Genomic DNA, 18,593 nt, shown 5'->3' on the forward strand with positions numbered 1-18,593 from the left:
CCAAATGCACAGTATCATGTGGATGAAATTATAGTGTATAAAGTTGCATTTCAGATGTATGAACATTCTCAATGCTCACTCGGCAGTGTTGCACAGATTCTAAGGACTTTGTCCATTTTGTGTGCCAGGTTGATGGGGACAGTCTGGGAGATGATTTTGAACACCTGGAGTCGTCTGATAACTCTCTCAACATGTATACGTACATTAGCTATCCTACTCGTGCTTGTGACATCCTCATCAGACAGCTGGCCTCCTTTCTGAGTCATGGCTGGTTTGGTAAGGTTTACCGTCCCCTCATCACCAGGATTAAGGTATTCCAGGAAGCCAGAGTTTGGTTGATGAACTTAACGAGTCCACATGGAGCAATGGCAACCAAATATGTCAATGGCAAGCCTGGGACTAAACAGCTCCCTCTGCAACTGGATCCGAGACTTCCTGAGTGGACAAGGAGTACAGGAGGGGACTGAGCACCCACCCCTGAGGGGCGCCCAAGTGGTAAGGGTAGGTAACAACACATCCGCCACGCTGATGCTCAACACGGGGGCCCGTCAGGGGTGCGTGCTCAGTCCCCTCCTAGTTTCATCTTCTCCCACTACCCGTAACTGGAATTCCTCTCACTACCAAATTTATTTTACTTATTTTTCACTGTTATAATTTGCATGAGTTATGTTACGGGTATTGTTGCCATCCCTCTAGAATGTAAAGCAAAAGGGATTATTAACAGTTGTAAATTACTATTGTAGCTGGAAATGGCAGATTTAGGCGTATAGAGGCCCATTATCAGCAACCAACAGTCCTGTGTTCCCAATGGCACATTGGACCAGTCTCATCGTCAAATGTGAAGAGTCGACTCCGGGATGCTGGTTTTCTAGGCAGAGTTCCTCTGTCCAGTGTCTGTTCTTTTGCTCATCTTAATCTTTTATTTTTATTGGCCAGTCTGAGATGGCTTTTTCTTTGCAACTCTGCCTAGAAGGCCAGCGTCCCAGAGTCGCCTCTTCACTGTTGATGTTGAGACTGGTGTTTTGCGGGTACTATTTAATGAAGCTGCAAGTTGAGGACTTGTGGGGCATCTGTTTCTCAAACTAGACACTCTAATGTATTTGTCCTCTTACTCAGTTGTGCACCAGTGCCTCCCACTCGTTCTATTCTGGTTAGAGCCAGTTTGCACTGTTCTGTGAAGGGAGTAGTACAGTGTTGTACGAGATCTTCAGTTTCTTGGGAATGTCTCACACGGAATAGCCTTCATTTCTCAGAACATGAATAGGCTGATGAGTTTCAGAAGAAAGTACTTTGTTTCTGGCCATTTTGAGCCTGTAATCGAACCCACAAATGCTGATGCTCCAGATACTCAACCAGTCTAAAGGCCAGTTGTATTGCTTCTTTAAATCAGGACAACAGTTTTCAGCTGTGCTAACATAATTGCAAAAGGGTTTTCTAAGGATCAATTAGCCTTTTAAAATGATAAACTTGGATTAGCTAACACAACGTGCCATTGGAACACAGGAGCGATGGTTGCTGATAATGGGCCTCTATACACCTAAATCTGCCGTTTCCAGCTACAATAGTCATTTACAACATTATCAAATGTCTACACTGTATTTGTGATCAATTTTTATGTTATTTGAATGGCCACAAATGTGTTCTAAAAAACAATATTAATTTCTATGGAACGCCATTTGAGTCTTTGCGTGTCAGTGTCAAAAAAGATACATGTCAAATAACACAGTTCTATTATAGATTGTTGTGTATTCTGAATTCACATACAGGCCAAGCGCCACCACTCGACTATCAGCAGCACTGTCAAAGCTGGACCAAAAAGTCTGCAAACACCGGCCACGAATGATGTGTTAACAATACCGTGTTGGTAATAAAGCATTATTTGTTCTACCGCAATTTCTGGGGTACCTAGCTAGCACCAATACAACCAGCCTGAAAACAATGACCAGTAGAAACTGCAGTCATTTTCATTATTATTGGCAATGATTTAGGAATCCTTGTGAGTAAGTATTAGCTAGGTTGCCACTTGTAGTTCCCCACTTGAACTTCAGTTCATGAAAATAAATAGCTAGCCAGCTACTTAACCATGTTGCAAAAAAGCTAACGTTATAAGCAGCCAGCTAGCTTCATCTTAGGACCTTGAGTGTGGTTGAGGTGCACCAATGACCAGCTCTGAAACCAGATTGCATAGTGGGGAAGGTACAGTGGGATTCGGTGATCTGTTTGTTATCTTGGCTTTCGAAGACTTTAGAAAGGCAGGGCAGGATGGATATAGGTCTAGAGTGTCTCTTCCCCATTTGAAGAGGGGGATGACCGCGGCAACTTTCCAATCTTTAGGGATCTCAGACAATACGAAAGAGGTTGAACAGGATAGTAATAGGGGTTGCAACAATTTCGGCAGATCATTTTAGAAAGGAGGGTCCAGATTGTCTAGCCCAGCGGATTTGTAGGGATTCAGATTTTGCAGCTCTTTCAGAACATCAGCTATCTGGATTTGGGTGAAGAAGTGGGGGAGGGGCTTGGGCAAGTTGCTGCAGGGGGTGCAGAGCTTTTGCCCGGGGTAGCCAGGTGGGAAGTATGGCCAGCCGTAGAAAAATGCTTGAAATTATCGTAGATTTATCAGTGGTGACAGTGTTTCCTAGCCTCAGTGCACTGGGCAGCTAGGAGGAGATACTCTTATTCTCCATGGACTATACGGTGTTCCAAAACTTTTTGGAATTAGTGCGACAGGATGCAAATTTCTATTGAAAAACTAGCCTTAGCTTTCCTAACTGGCTGTGTATACTGGTTCCTGACTTCACTGAAAAGTTGCATATTGCGGGTGCTATTCGATGCTAATGCAGAACACCACAGGATGTTTTTGTGCTGGTCAAGGGCAGTCAAGCCTGGAGTGAACCAAGAGCTATATCTGTTCTACATTTGTTGAATGGGGCATGCTTATTTAAGATGGCGAAATAACTTTTAAAGAGCAACCAGGCATCCTCTACTGACGGGATGAGATCAATATCCTTCCAGGATACCCAGGTCAATTAGAAAGGCCTACTCGCTGAAGTGTTTTAGGGAGCATTTGACAGTGATAAGGGGTGCTCGTATTTAGAGGGCAAGTTGGTCAGGATGATATATGTGAGGGTGCCCATGTTTACGGATTTAGGGTTGTACCTGGTTGGTTCCCTGATCATTTGTGTGATAATGTGGGCATCTAGCTTAGATTGTTGGATGGCCGGGGTGCTAAACATATACCAGTTTAGGTCACATAAGTTTGAACTCTGAAGATTGATGGGGGGCAATCAATTCACATATGGTGTCCAGTGCACAGCTGGGGTGTGAGGCGGGTCAATAACAAGCGGCAACAGTGAGACTTTATTTCTGTAAAGATGGATTTTTAAAAGTAGAAGCTCGAAAAGTTTGGGCAGAGACCTGGATAGTATGACAGAACTCTGCAGGCTAACTCCGCCCCCTTTGGCAGTTCGATCTTGGCGGGAAATGTTGTTGTTGGGAATGGAACTTTCAGAATTTTTGGTGGCCTTCCTAAGCCAGGATTCAGACACGGCTAGGACATCAGTGTTTGCGGAGTGTGCTAAAGCGGTGAATAATCAAATTTAGTGATGGAGGCTTCTGATAACATGCATGAAACCAAGACTTTTACGGTTACAGAAGTCAACAAATGAGAGCGCCTGGGGAATGGGAGTGATGCTGGGGGCTGCAGGGCCTGGATTCACCTCTACATCACCAGAGGAGGAGTAGGATAAGAGTATGGCTAAAGGCTATAAGAACTGGTCGTCTTGTGCGTTGGGAACAGAGTAAAAGGGGAAGATTTCTGGGCATGGTAGAATAGATTCAGGGTATAATGTACAGACAAGGGTATGGTAGGATGTGAGTACAGTGGGGGTAAACCTAGGCATTGAGTGACTATGATTGAGCTTGCATCTCTGGAGACACCAGCTAAGCCAGGAGAGGTCTCCCCATGTGTGGGGTGTGTGACAAAACAGCTATCTAAGGCATGTTGAGCTGGACTGGGGGCTCTACAGTGAAATAAAACAATAACTAACCAAAACAGCAGAACACAAGGCATATTGACATTAGAGAGGCATGTGTAGCCGAGTGATCATGGTGTCCAATGAGCAGCAATACGTGAGTCTGGGAGCCGTTCGGTAGTCGCTACTATGCTAGGCGAGCGGGAGGCAAGGCGTTTAGAAAGCTAGCGGGCCGGGGCTTTTGAAATCACACTGGATGTATTATACTTTAGAATTGCATTGGGGCATACTTATTTCACTGTACAGCCTTACAGCCTTACATTGTGGATCAATGACATGGGGCATCAGTCTACTCGGTGACACCCAGAGAACATTAGCGTCGTAGCTCTTATTGCCGGACTCTGAAACAACTCAATTGAGCCACATTTATTGTCAACCTATGTGTATTGAACACTATTCCTGAGGAAAAACAATACTGCATGGATGTTTTGGAGTCTGAGAACTCTGAAGGACGTTTAGAAAAAATATAAAAATATATTAAGTAGACTGATACCCTATTCATTGATCCCCAATCCTTAGATAAAGCCGTACAATATGAATGTCAATACACAATAGTCACAGTCCCGCGATAAGAGCTACTAAGCTAATATTTGCGTTAACTCTTCAGTTGTGTTCTGTGGGTGTCACCAAGTAGACTGATACCCCATTTCATTGCTTCACAACACCTAACCCAGTCCGGTCGAGCCTCACTAGCCAGATGAAGCTAGCTGGCTGCTTATAACGTTAGCCTTTTGCAACATGGTTAAGTAGCTGGCTAGCTATTTATTTTCATGAACTGAAGTTACATTTCAATCGGCGAACAACAAGTGGTTACCTAGCTAATACTTACTCACAAGGATTCCTAAATCATTGCTAAGAATAATTTAAATGACTGCAGTTTCTACTGGTCATTGTTTTCAGGCTGATTGTATTGGTGCTAGCTGGGTACCAAGCTAAAGCTAGCTAGCTACCCCAGAAGTTGAGGTCAAACAAATTATGCTTTGTTCCCAACACGGTATTGTAAACACATCGTTCGTGGCCGGTGTTTACAGACTTTTGTACAGCTTTGACAGTGCTACTGATGGTAGTGGTGGTGCTTGGCTTGCACATGCAAATTCAGAACACACAACATTCTATAATAAAACAATTATTTGACATGTCAAATTGAAACCTTCTTTAAAATTAAAAGCTTATTTAAACGCGTCAAATAGTATTATTTGACGTATCTTTTTTGACACGCAAAGACCCAAACGGCGTTCCATAGTATGTCGTGAAGCTAATAGCAGTGACGCTATTACTGTAACTCCGGTATGGCAACATCTGAAAAATAGCGCACTTGGTAGTGTGTACCGGTGCTTGACCAGTCACGACAGAGAACGGTTGATTGTCAAGGGCAATGAATTCCCTTATCTTGGTGTTACTTGATTTCACCTTTGAGTTGTCTCACTGAAATGTTCTTACTCTTTTAAATGACTGCTTAACTTGTTGACTGCTCAATGCACACAGCAGCCATTGTGGGTTAGGTTAGGAATGCTGCACGTGTAGTGCAAAATTTTACATGGCATCATTACGTCATGTCACGTTATATACAGTTGAAGTCGGAAGTTTACATACACCTTAGCCAAATACATTTAAACTCAGTTGAACAATTCCTGACATTTAATCCTAGTAAAAATGTCCTGTTTTAGGTGAATTAGGATCACCACTTTATTTTAAGAATGTGAAATGTCAGAATAATAGTAAAGAGAATGATTTATTTCAGCTTTTATTTCTTTCATCACATTCCCAGTGGGTCAGAAGTTTACACACACTCAATTAGTATTTGGTAGCATTGCCTCTAAATTGTTTAACTTGGGTCAAACCTTTTTAGGTAGCCTTCCACAAGCTTCCCACAATAAGTTGGGTGAATTATGGCCCATTCCTCCTGACAGAGCTGGTGTAGCTGAGTCGGGTTTGTAGGCCTCCTTGCTCGCACACACCTTTTCAGTTCTGCCCACACATTTTCTATAGGATTGAGGTCTGGGCTTTGTGATGGCCACTCCAATACCTTGACTTTGTTGTCCTTAAGCCATTTTGCCACAACTTTGGAAGCAAGCTTGGGGTCATTGTCCATTTGTGACCAAGCTTTAACTTCCTGACTGATGTCTTGATGTTGCTTCAATATATCCACAATTTTCCTCCATGATGCCATCTATTTTGAAGTGCATCAGTCCCTCCTGCAGAAAAACACCCCCACAACATGATGCTGCCAACGCCGCGCTTCACGGTTGGGATGGTGTTCTTTGGCTTGCAAGCCTCCCCCTTTTCCTCCAAACATAATGATGGTACAAAAATACAATATTTGTACCCAAATGCAGTTGCAAACCGTAGTCTGGCTTTTTATGGCGGTTTTGGAGCAGTGGCTTCTTCCTTGCTGAGCAGCCTTTCAGGTTATGTCGATATAGGACTCGTTTTACTGTGGATAAAGACACTTGTACCCGATTCCTCCAGCATCTTCACATGGTCCTTTGCTGTTCTGGGATTGACTTGCACTTTTCAAAACAAAGTACGTTCATCTCTAGGAGACAGAACGCGTCTCCTTCCTCAGTGGTATGACGGATGCGTGGTCCTATGGTGTTTATACTTGCGTACTATTGTTTGTACAGATGAACGTGGTACCTTCAGGCGTTTGGAAATTGCTCCCAAGGATGAACCAGACTTGTGGAGGTCTTATCTGGGTTCTTATGTCTCCAAATATCTAGAACACCTAACCTTAGACAAATATTCCTTATCTCACAAACAGAATTGCTATCCTTAGGAGGCCATCTATCTAGATCATCATGTAATACTGTATTAACATCTCCACCCCATATTACTTTGGCCAATGGAAATGTATGTCTCTAAATAAAATCGTTATTTGACTTGTTATTGGTAGCATAAGTATTCACAAAGATGAATTGAATATGGATGACATCTACCAATAACATAATCCTTCTCCCTGCATTATCCGCTTCATGTCTCAGTATATGACCCTTAAAAGTTGCCTTTTAAAATAGCGACACCTGCTGACCGATTAGTGCCAAATATCATTCCCCCTTTGCCACTTCCAAAACGCAGTATCTGTGGAACAGATGAATGAAATAAGTCGTCACTCTTACCCTTACAATACAAAAATAAATATTTCCTTTTCAAAATGACGGATAACCCTGGCATTAATAGAAAATACAGAAATTAACATTTTACTATCACAGTGACTATATGAAGAATATTAAACTTTTATACGTTCACATGAACCGCGTTCTCACAAATGAAACGTTCGTACTAGTTGCAACAAAAAAAACTGTCCTTTGCACCACACAGGTGGTAGACCGAAAGTATACATATTTTTATACAATTGCAAATAACATTGTGCCATAGATTGGTAAAACGAATAGCCATCAGGCTAACATGAAGTGTTAGTGCAAATTTCCATGACATCATTTAAAAAAATAAAAGTTTGGCTCACACAAATATTGTTTTTTCCCTCTAGTAATAAAACGTTTTATAATTTGCAAATAAAAATCAGTCCTGCACAACTCACTTGGTAAATCCAATAAGCATCAAGCTAGGCGTCAGCGCGAATTCCCTTCCAGTATCAAAAGCCTTGGCTCCCGCAAAGTATGCACTCCCCCCTTGCTCTTTCAATCATTGGCAACAGACGATTCCGAGCTTCTTTGTCAAATGTTGTCATGTCCTCCTTGAACCTCAGGTTGTTGTTCTGTAAATAGTCTTTTTTTTTGTTGCACTTTTCCATGTCAGATATCTCGCTGTCCTGGAGATGAATCTCATGATCACTGGTCGTGGTGGACCGAGGTAAAGACAGTTTCAGGTTGGATATTCAACGGATATTCGCGCTTTCAAACCACTTGAGCCACAGACTCCAAATAAGTGTCATGATGTTGGAAAAAAATGTGCACAACATTGCACAGGTCTTATTTTCACGATTTGGATCGTAATTCGCTTTGCAAAGCCAATAAACATGTGGAAATGTGAGCAGCATCTTGTATTCCTAGTTGAATTAGTTAGGGAGTGTAAACAAAGTACACACTTTTTTACATTTGATTTTCAATAGCTCCTTGGTCATGTGACCTACTGACCTCAAACAAGGTTCAGAATGTCCACTGACTATCCTTCTATATTGCACACCCTTTAGTTTGTCCATTTTAATCTCACATGTTTTTACATGAATTTGTTTAACATTCTAATTTCAATAGCTTCTTGGTCATGTGACCTACTGACTTCAAACAGGTTCAGAATGTACAATCAGTGGGCCTACTCCCACACGCTTTAGTTTGTCCATTTTCATCTCACATGATTTTTCATGAATTTCACAAAATTTAAAATTGCAATAGCTCCTTGGTCATGTGACCTACTGACTTCAAACAAGGTTTAGAATGTCCACTGACTGCACTGCAAATGTTCGTCACTTTTGCTTTGATGTTCTTGTCAGATCTTTCTGCAATTCCATAAATTCGAAGATTCCATCTCTGACTATACCGGTCATTCTCATTTACCTTTGACTCCATTTCAGTGAGTTTCTTCTCCTGCTTTGCAACCTGAATGTTCAATGTTGCGTTCTGCTGCTTCAGAGTTTTTACTTCCTCAGCACATTATATAGGCAACTACTTATGTTCTGTTGCTCTATGATCAGATTTAAGTAAGAATACCACAAAATATAGTCAACTATAATTATATGCAGCTTCAGAAAATAGACAACTCAAAGGTTGTACATTTATTAAATGCCTATTAACACGGTGAACATATAGACACCATGAAAGTAGAGCATTTGATCACAACCTGGAAGAACACATTGTGCATGCAACCCCTCAATAGGAAAATGGTTCAAGCAGAAAGACATACACCATGTGTAGCATTAGAGCAGAGCTTCCAAAGATCAATCAGGTTTCAGAGGGATGCAACTGAAAATGTTTCATAGGATAAAGTGTCGGTCTTTATTCTATAATATGTTCTCTGTTATTGGGGGTGTTGCTAATCAGGCAATGGTTGTTAAGGTAGTGTCAGTTTTGATGGAAGAGAAGGAGTGTGACATAGACCCCAGGAGTTTGCAGACAACAGGGATGAGTTCATATACACTACTAACTATAGCAGGGCACGATCGGTAAGAATATAAGGTCCTCATTTGGGTACTGGTCACGGGAGTAGCAAGAAAGGCTGCCTTTCTAATGACTTCTGGAATCTACATCACACTCCTCCTACACATACAGAGAGAAAAACAACCAGGCTGCTGTTTAAATTATCTGAAGAGTACTATTAAATAATAATAATCAGGGTCAATAACAGGGATAGAGGACATAATAGTTTATGGTTATCTGCAAACTACAATATACTACCAGATGTTATAGCAACTAAATTAACTATAAAACAGGAGACCTTAAGCATAGACCAACATCCAGCTGAATTCAATCAAATTTCAGATTAAACCTTGCACTTTTTTAAAATTACTCAGGTGGAAGATGTGGCTGAGAAACGTCAGGACATCAGTCTGCAGAAGTCCTTTGAGGATCTGAAGAAAGGGGGTTATGCTGTGTGTGATCACTTTGAAGCATTTTATTCTGATTATCTTTGTCAATAAAAATAAATTTCACTCATACTTTTCTGGTAAAAATGTCTTTCAACAGGGTTCACGGAAGACACTATCCTGAGGCAGTACCTACCAGAATAAATTGCATGAATTCACCCCCTCAATCTGTAACAGATGCACGGCGTAGTAGAAAAAGCCAACCAACCACAAAGTTTGTAGAAATTAAAGTTGCATTGTTATTGTTTTATGTCAACAGGTTTAAAGTCTTGAATTGTCTATTTTTGAAAGAGGACAGGGAAGTAGGAGTTTTAGGAGAGAACAAGAAAGTGAAGGAGAGCGTAGACCCAGCAGAGGCTAAATTTAGTTCAGGTGGTCTGCAGGAGATGGTCTGTCAGGTGGCAGGAGGCTTCCTCACAAGCATACAGGAGGAGGCTCAGGTGGCGGAGGAAATCATCCTCACGAGCATAGAGGAAGTTCATGTAGCAAAGGTGTCATGCAGGAGAAGGCCATCATCCAATTGAAGGTCTTTCGTATAATAACAATACACCCACAGCGATTAATTGCACACACATTGAGACAAAAATATCACAAAGTTAATCTCAAACAGACATTATTTTAAGAGAATACAGCCCCTGGAAAATAAACTGTCAAAAACAACAGGCAAATGCAAAGTAGGCATGCCGCAAGCCACCAAAACCAAGTACATCGTCATCTTATAAATTGGATTAACAAAAGTGGAGGACATAATTGATAACTTTAGCAGCCTCTGGGCAGAAACTGGCATTGCGTAAGGACTAAGAGTCCTTTTACACGGAACCCAAACTGGCTGCGCGTGTGCGCCATCGTGCATAAGTTTATTTTGTGCCCCTACACCAAACGTGATCACGACCCGCAGGTTAAAATATCAAAACAAACTCTGAACCAATGACATTAATTTGGGGACAGGTCAAAAAGCATTAAACATGTATGGCAATTTAGCTAGTTAGCTTGCAGTTGCTAGCTAATTTGTCCTGGGATATAAACATTGAGTTATTTTACCTGAAATGCACAAGGTCCTCTACTCCGACAATTAATCCACACACAAAACGGCCAACCGACTCGTTTCTAGTCATCTCTCCTCCTTCCAGGCTTTTTCGTCTTTGAACTTATATGGTGATCCATCTACACTTTCATAGTATTACCACGACAACTGGCAAAACAGTTCGTCTTTCAATCACCCACGTGGGTATAACCAATGAGATGGCACGTGGTTACCTGCTTCTATAAACCAATGAGGAGATGGGAGAGGCAGGACTTGCAGCGCGATCTGTGTCAGAAATAGAAATTAGTTATTTTAGCCCTTGGCATCGCAGACGCGTGTTGGTGCGCGTGAGCAGTGTGGGTGCAATAATTGAATAACATGGATTTCTACATTTATTTTGCGACGCACGCGACGTGTCCGGTCTGGTCAGCATGTTACTTAGATCTAGTGCCTTCATAGAAAAAATTATAAAGAAATGCACCATGTGTAGAATGCGAGCGCAGCTTAGAAAAAAAACATGGTGAAGTTAACTAACCAAAAAACATAGCAGATAGTACTTTTCTTTCGGTGCCTGGACTTCCCCTGTCTCACTATCCTGGTGAAGAGAACAAAAACAAACAGAAAAGGGGAGTCATCCATTCCCTTTATCCCAGGGATCATCAACTAGATTCAGGCGCATGCCAACATTTTTTCTTGAGCAGATGGTTAGGGGGCAGGACTGTAATTACAAATAATTTGTAGTTACATCTTCCAGTCAATTTGCAAACAAATATAAATCTTTCCATAAAATATTTCAAACCTTGCTTACATGTGTATATGATCAGGTGTCTCTTATGCATGGGAATACATTAATAGATTCTTAAAAATCACTTGGAGCTGATTTCCTGGTGTTTTCCAGTCTTACGTACAACAATAAAAATATTAATATTTTAAATTGCCTCAACTTTGAGGGCCAAATAAAACCACCCATGTGCCAAATTCGGCCAGCGAGTTGAGGGAAGAGTTTTTAAAATTTTATTTTCACTGTCACTCAAACGAATTCCAATGTCCGCCTGGTAATGGTTCTGTTCAAAACAAAACGATTGTAAAATAATGTTTGTTCTAGCTCTTTTAAGGTGTAACAATGCAGTACTGTAGAGTACATTAATTCATACAAACGCTGTTCGTCCGTGCTCATCCATGTTCTACTTCGAGTAAACAAGTAACTTAGGTCCTGTTCACTCTGATGTGCGGTCCTGAATGATTAACGTTAGCTCGCTAAACTAGCTAGTTACTCTGCTATTTTTCTGACACGTGCAGAATCGGATTTATTGTGCTACAGTAACGTTAGCTAGCTAACTACCTGAGAAATATATAATATTGTATTTACCGAGCTAGCTACTATTTCTTCTTGCCCATGTGAAATTATATAATGTATTAAGAGAAGAGTAAAGGGTTAGCTATTAATAACTTTAATCAATTATGTTACCAAAAGTCTTCCGTATTGATTCGAAAATGACAACTGTTAACTAGTCCTCAGCTAGTTTCTTGCATGTGCGGAGCCCAGCAAATGTAACGTTATTCATTTAGCTAACCGGTACTGTTCCTCAGCATGTTACCGGAAAATAGCTAGCCAAACAGTTAACGCCCACTACAAAACGTTTTAATATATCACTTATAACATTAAACTATATATTTAAAACTAACTGTTCTATCTTGGTGGCCTTATAAAAAGCTGAAGTTCAACGTCTGCATCTCATTTTGAACCTAATTTGAATATGATGACGATATTTTTAATGACGTCACTAAGTCATCTGACTCATCTGATAGACCAATAAACGTGACGTTGAAAATGTATTTTTTTATTTAACCTTTATTTATCTTGGCAAGTCAGTTAAGAACAAATTCTTATTTACAATGACGGCCTAAGAACAGTGGGTTAACTGCCTTTTTCAGGGGCAGAACGACAGCTGTTTTACCTTGTAAGCTCGGGGATATTCGATCTAGCAACTAGATCCTGCCGCCCCAAAAACCCATCTCGACACTTGATCCCAACTACTTGGCTCACTTTTATTTTTTTATTTTTTTATTAACAACAAATCAATACAGGAAGTACATGTGGGAACACAAGTATATATAAATAATATACAAAGGACAATTGGGCTAGGGGGTACAATATCACATTACACAAGGACCTTTAGGGACATAAATACAATTATTATTCGAACAGCTTTTCTGTTAGTAGAGTATATAATTGTTTTAAAATACAGTTCAATTTCTTTTTGTAAGGTAAGAAAATGTGGTGCTTTGTTTGTGAATTTACATTTGTGAATATGATTATTATTATTTAAAGAATTTGTAAGGGTGATTAATAAAAACAGGTACGGAGAGATAGAACAACCTTGCCTAATTCCTCTCTTTAACTCAAATCTAGGTGAGGTGCCATATTTCAATTTGATAGAGCTGTTACCATTTGTATAGAGAGTCTTAATAGCCGTACAGAGAGTCTTAATAGCCTTACAGAAAAAATCCCCAAATCCAAGTCTCTTATGGGAGTGGAAGAGGAACTGATGCTCTACTGTGTCAAGTGCTTTATAAAAATCTAAAAATAACATGAAGCTATCCTCGGTTATTAGGTCTGAGTACCCAAGTATGTCTAATACTAGTCTGATATTGTTAGAAATATGTCTGTTCCTCATAAAGCCAGACTGTGTTTCATCAATGATTGCATCCAGGACTTCTTTAATTATTTTTGCAAATAGTAAGGCTAATATCTTATAGTCATTATTAAGAAGACAAATTGGACGCCAGTTATCGATGTGCAGCACTTATTTTTTAGGCTGAGGTATCAGTGTTATTAACCCCTGACTCATTGTAGGAGGGAGAACATTGTTTTTAATACTCTCTAAAAAATACTTCAAGTAGGAAGGGAGCTACTTGTTCAGAAAATTATTTGTAAAATTCTGATGTAATTCCATCAACACCTGGTGATTTATTGCTCTTTAGATGTTTGATAGACTCTATAATCTCCAACTTTGATGGGTTCATCACACTGTTTAGATGTTGTATCACTGATAGAGTGAACATTATTCAGTGAGCCAAAAAACATATCTGTGGATTCCTGACAGTACGTAGAGCTATACAATTTTCTGTAAAATGGTCATCTGTAATAACACCATCAATGTTTAATTTATGGATCGTGTTATTTGTAGAGTGAAATTTCTCAAGTCTAAAGAAATAGGATGAACTCTGTTCTCCCTCAATTCAATTTTTTCTAGATCTAATAAAGGCTCCTTCTGCTTTTAATCTATATATATTATCCAGTTTATTTTGTAACTCAATCAGTTCCATCTTCTCCTCTCCTGAGAGGCCGGCTGGGGACCTCTGAGAAAGGGAAGTTATGTTAATGATCACCTTTTTCTCCTCAGCTCTTCTGGTCTTAGCAAGATTACTACCATATTTTCTAAGGTATTTAGACACCTCAAATTTAAAGAGCTCCCAGTTCTTGCAAAAATATTTTTCTTCACAAGCCCTTTCCCAAAAGTGTGAACGCAGATCTTTAACCTCAAACTTAACTATATCATTATTTAATAACGAGCTATTTAGCTTCCAGTAGGATGCTCTACCAAGGTTAGTATCAGGGGTAAATATTTTGATATCAATGTAAATGGTTCTATGGCCTGTGAGGGGAATAGTACAAATATTTGTAGTAACACTCACTATCAATACATTTGGATATAAGCCAAAAATCTATTCTGGATTGTCTGGAAGGAAACCTCTCTCCATATATCAGTAAGATCAAACTTTTCCATAAAAAGTATTAAACCCAAATTCTGATTGGTTGGCCTGCCAAGTAGGCAACCAGCCAGGCCTACTTGGCTCACTTGCCTCCCATCGGAAACGACAGGATGTGGTCTATTTTAGTAGAACATGTTTCCCATACTTTAAGGACCCGTTCAAATCGCTGATTTAATGACGTCGTCAAAATGGGCGGGAATAGTGTTGGAGCTCGTGTAGATTGACAGCACATTATAGTGGCGTTGCAAGCACCTATGTGAGAGCGTTCTGGAGGTGAGTCCAAGCAAGTTGGCTAGAAATATAATTTGTATTAATCAGCAAATATTCAAACGTAACAGAGCAAATCAACTTGAATCCTTTTTAGGTAGCTAACGTTAATACTATTTTCTATATATATTCGTTGCTAATGTGCCGATGCTAGCTATTATCACCACAGTACAGATAGATGTCAGCTTTCGCTGTCATTTTATAAGTTATAGTAACTTGTTTGTTTGTTGTTCGTTACAGATACCCCATTTTTGGGCGTCTCGAGTTTTCTTAGTGGCCCCCCCCCCCCCCCCATCGTAAAGTCGGACTACTCTTTCGGCACCGTTGCAGTGCGGCTCGGTCTCCACTACAACCTTACTGCTCATCCACACAACACTTTATTGCTTCTCTGCCTGGGCGACCAGCGGTGTGTTTATGTCTTTGTTTTGCGAAAACGGTGAGTACCCGGACGAAAGGAGCGACGGATGGGAAAGGTATTTTAACCTCACTTATACTTTAATCCCTACTGCTCTGTGTCAGTACGTATTTAATTTATTTCAAACCTGTTTGTATAGTGAATGCGCCTCCTATGTGGACCAAAGATGGCGTCTTTCTCCCCCCGCGCACTGCTTCACTGTATGACGCACTCTGCAGCACAATTGAGGCCTGGTGTGCTTTTCGGTCTTACCCATTTATCACCTACATTACATGTGCGATGATTTATAGTGATGTGTTAACTATATTGACAATGAATGTATTCGTAGCAATGGTGCAATTAACATGTGCTGGTTGTCTTAATTTATTTTAGTCCACTGTGCTTTTGGATTATTTATATGCCATATGTTTCTGGAATTCTCATGTGCATTTGCCACATGTTTAGTGTTACATAGGTAGGAAGCTGCAATGGCATACCTGACCATATTACACCACTGTATGTGGACTAGTTATTACTCTGCAAATGTGATCTTGTACATTGTGGTGACTGTCAACCTACTAAGGGACGTTAATGATAATTGGTCTGATTTGACAATTAGGACTATTCGTACATCTCAAGTTTAGAAATTAAGTAATGACTCTGTAATAACCCGTATAATGGGATACAACAAATGTAAATACATGGGCACTGCCGTTTGGCAGGTGACATAAGTGACCGTATGCAAGTGTGGGAAGCCCATAGGGCCTAGGGACTCGTGTCTTGTTCCAGTCTGACACTAGAAAGCAACGTCCAATCATACTTTATACTACATTCATTCTTTGCTGTAATGCCTTCCATCGATTTAAGTCTTCCCCTCTCTTCTCAGAGCTGTTGCGCAGCTGTTGGAACCTGTGTGTGGGGAACTTAGCCTACAAGCGCGGTGCTTGCAGCCTCAGTGGCAAGACCTTTTTCATGTCCGAGCCCGAACCCTCTTCCAGTCGTTTATGTCATCCCCTCTTCGCCAGACAGAGGATACCAAAAATTTTCAGTCCAAGATCTTCCTGTCGTACTGATAAAGCCCGCGGCCAGCCATCATGTCTGTTAACGTCAACCGCAGCGTGTTGGACCAGTTCTACCGCTACAAGATGCCCCGTATAATCGCCAAGGTGAGTACGGGTTGTGGTGGTCTGGAGTCACTGTCATCCCCCTCATATTTGGGGCTCAGGATCTGATCCTAGACCTGTGGTTATGGGGAACCTTTACCTTGAACAGTGCGGTGGTTGTCATGAAGGTTTGTTCAGAGCTCAACTAGTGTCGGGGGCCGAGGGATGTCCCGATGGTCACAGAGCTTCATTCCCTTGTCTCTTCCTTATTGAGCACGGAAATGCATTGAAATCACTATGGTGGAGACCTAACCAATCCATTTAATTGCTCAAGGGAAGGTCATGTATAGCCCTAGGGGAAACCTTGTTCTTGAAACAACACTGAAATAAATGTTCCCTCTGAAAGACTTTACGAGACATACTTTCCACTCAAAGATGCTTAGATTTAATGTGATTTTTCTCAAATGTTGTACTTAAATGAAAGTGAACCCCGTCTGCCTTTGTGCGCTCGTCTCGCACACGAGGAGCAACTTAATTGGCACATTGAGTGGAAAGGTATTTACGCTGTTAGAATGTGACCACTGTGAAACAGTTTGAAAGATGTCCCCCTCCCTATCCTCCAGGTGGAAGGCAAGGGGAATGGGATAAAGACTGTCATAGTCAACATGACCGACGTTGCCAAGTCTCTGAATAGGCCTCCCACGTGTGAGTATACCCCCTTCCCCAGCTCAGTGCCTGTTGGGCACTGGTCTGACCCACTAAATTGGCATCCATTTCCCAAGGTTGTGATTGTGAACAGATTGGAATATTTGTCAGTACTTGTAAATTGCATACTTTCCCTGGCCTCTCCAGTGTGCCCAGTCATCTGTAAAGATAGTATGAAAGGGGACTTCACACTCAAATCATAGTTTGTTGGATGTTTTCAGGCCTCAAGTAGTCTGACAAGATGAGTCCACATTAGTTGTGTAGATTGGGCTCAAAGTGAATCAAATTATATGGTGCTTTTGCATTCATTTTGGATTGTGGCATATAGCCTGATCTACAACACTGATGGCATGGGAGCAGGAATCATCTTGATGTGGTGGACCCCCTTTATCTTTAGGAAAGGTGAAGAGCCTATTGGCTATGAATATCAGAAGAAAATATAACCCACTCTCCAAAACCTATGATGAGGATAGGAAGGCTTTAAACAACGCTAAACTCAAACGTATGTCTTTCTCGTTCTCCCTGTCCAGATCCCACCAAATTTTTTGGTTGTGAGTTGGGTGCCCAGACCCAGTTTGATGCCAAAAACGACCGCTTCATCGTCAATGGGTCCCACGAGGCAAACAAGCTGCAGGACATGCTGGACGGATTCATCCGGAAGTTTGTTCTGTGTCCCGAGTGTGACAATCCTGAAACCGACCTGGTAAATAGTCCGGAAAGCTTTTCCTTTCCCCCGTCCACCATTTGTCAGATTCTGGAAAAGGTCTAATTGAAAACCGACCCACACTCTGCTATCACTTGAAAGGGGTGGGAATGCCAGCTCTTCACTATCAATCCATTTTGGCTTTTGACAATACTTGTTTCCTATATCCAACCAGTACCGACCGGCCTCCTTCGTTTTAAATAATAAATCCACTGTTTGTAGCAGCAGGGTCACATGATTGAGGTTCCATTTGGCATTAGTGCAGTTTTCCATCAAAACAGCCTTGTCTCCTGGGCTTGGCATCTTCTGGCCTGTGTTGTCTGTACAGTGAGGAAGGGAGGGGTGAACTCTCTACCCCTATACCCCACTCCTCTGTTTATGCCATGTTTTCATTGACAGGGCAGGTTTCTATTCTAATAATGTTAGCATTGTCGTCGGTCCGTGCAGCCAGGGGGATTCTGTTTTTCGCCGATGAATATCTATGCGGCAGTGCCGTTACAAATGACTGGATGGAATGAAATGTGTACAGTGACTCATTCCACAGCTTTCATTGGATAACTGGGGCCGGCCCAAACTGTGTTTAGTTAAGTGTTATGTCTAGGGATGCACAATGTATCGGTAAGCACATCGGAATCGCCCGATGTTAGCTAAAAATGCCGGCATCGTCCCGATTTTTGTCTAGTTTAACGCTGATTTGCAAAACCGATGTCAAAGCTGACGTAATGACACCACGTAAAATATAGCGCTACACGTTCAACACAGCATTCCTAGCCTACAATGTGCTGTGTGGATCGAGCAGTCATTTGAAAGAGTAAGAGACTTTCAGCGAGACAACTCAAGCGAAATCCCTTAATGCCAAGATGATGGAATTCATTGCCCTTAACAATCAACCGTTCTGACGTGGTTGATGTGCTTGACCAGTCGGCGAAAGCCAACCTGTACACATTTGGGCCAGCGACGTCAGCCCCATGAGCATGCCAAGTCTGACAGCACAGTGGGTCGACAAGGATTTCGTACTGACGAAAGCCGTATTGCATGCTCATTAATGTCACA

General features: G+C 41.3%; 1 protein-coding gene across 3 annotated transcripts in view; it reads left to right on the top strand.

Annotated features, from left to right (window-relative positions):
• Positions 1-14,590: 14,590 nt before the first annotated feature.
• LOC139583167 (eukaryotic translation initiation factor 5-like) overlaps positions 14,591-18,593 on the top strand; it is a 34,332-nt gene continuing 30,329 nt past the window's right edge. Inside the window, exons 1-5 of one of the 3 annotated variants that reach the window (XM_071413971.1) lie at positions 14,591-14,641; positions 14,876-15,071; positions 15,916-16,195; positions 16,756-16,837; positions 17,368-17,540. In XM_071413971.1, coding sequence (XP_071270072.1) covers positions 16,124-16,195; positions 16,756-16,837; positions 17,368-17,540 — 327 coding nt within the window. In that variant the 5' untranslated portion in view covers positions 14,591-14,641; positions 14,876-15,071; positions 15,916-16,123. Of the gene's footprint in view, positions 14,733-14,875; positions 15,109-15,915; positions 16,196-16,755; positions 16,838-17,367; positions 17,541-18,593 lie in introns of all 3 variants that reach the window. The other 2 variants (XM_071413970.1, XM_071413972.1) reach the window with 2 other exon arrangements.

This window comes from Salvelinus alpinus, chromosome 8 (genome assembly GCF_045679555.1).
Source record: "Salvelinus alpinus chromosome 8, SLU_Salpinus.1, whole genome shotgun sequence".
In the NCBI taxonomy this organism is placed as follows: domain Eukaryota; kingdom Metazoa; phylum Chordata; class Actinopteri; order Salmoniformes; family Salmonidae; genus Salvelinus; species Salvelinus alpinus.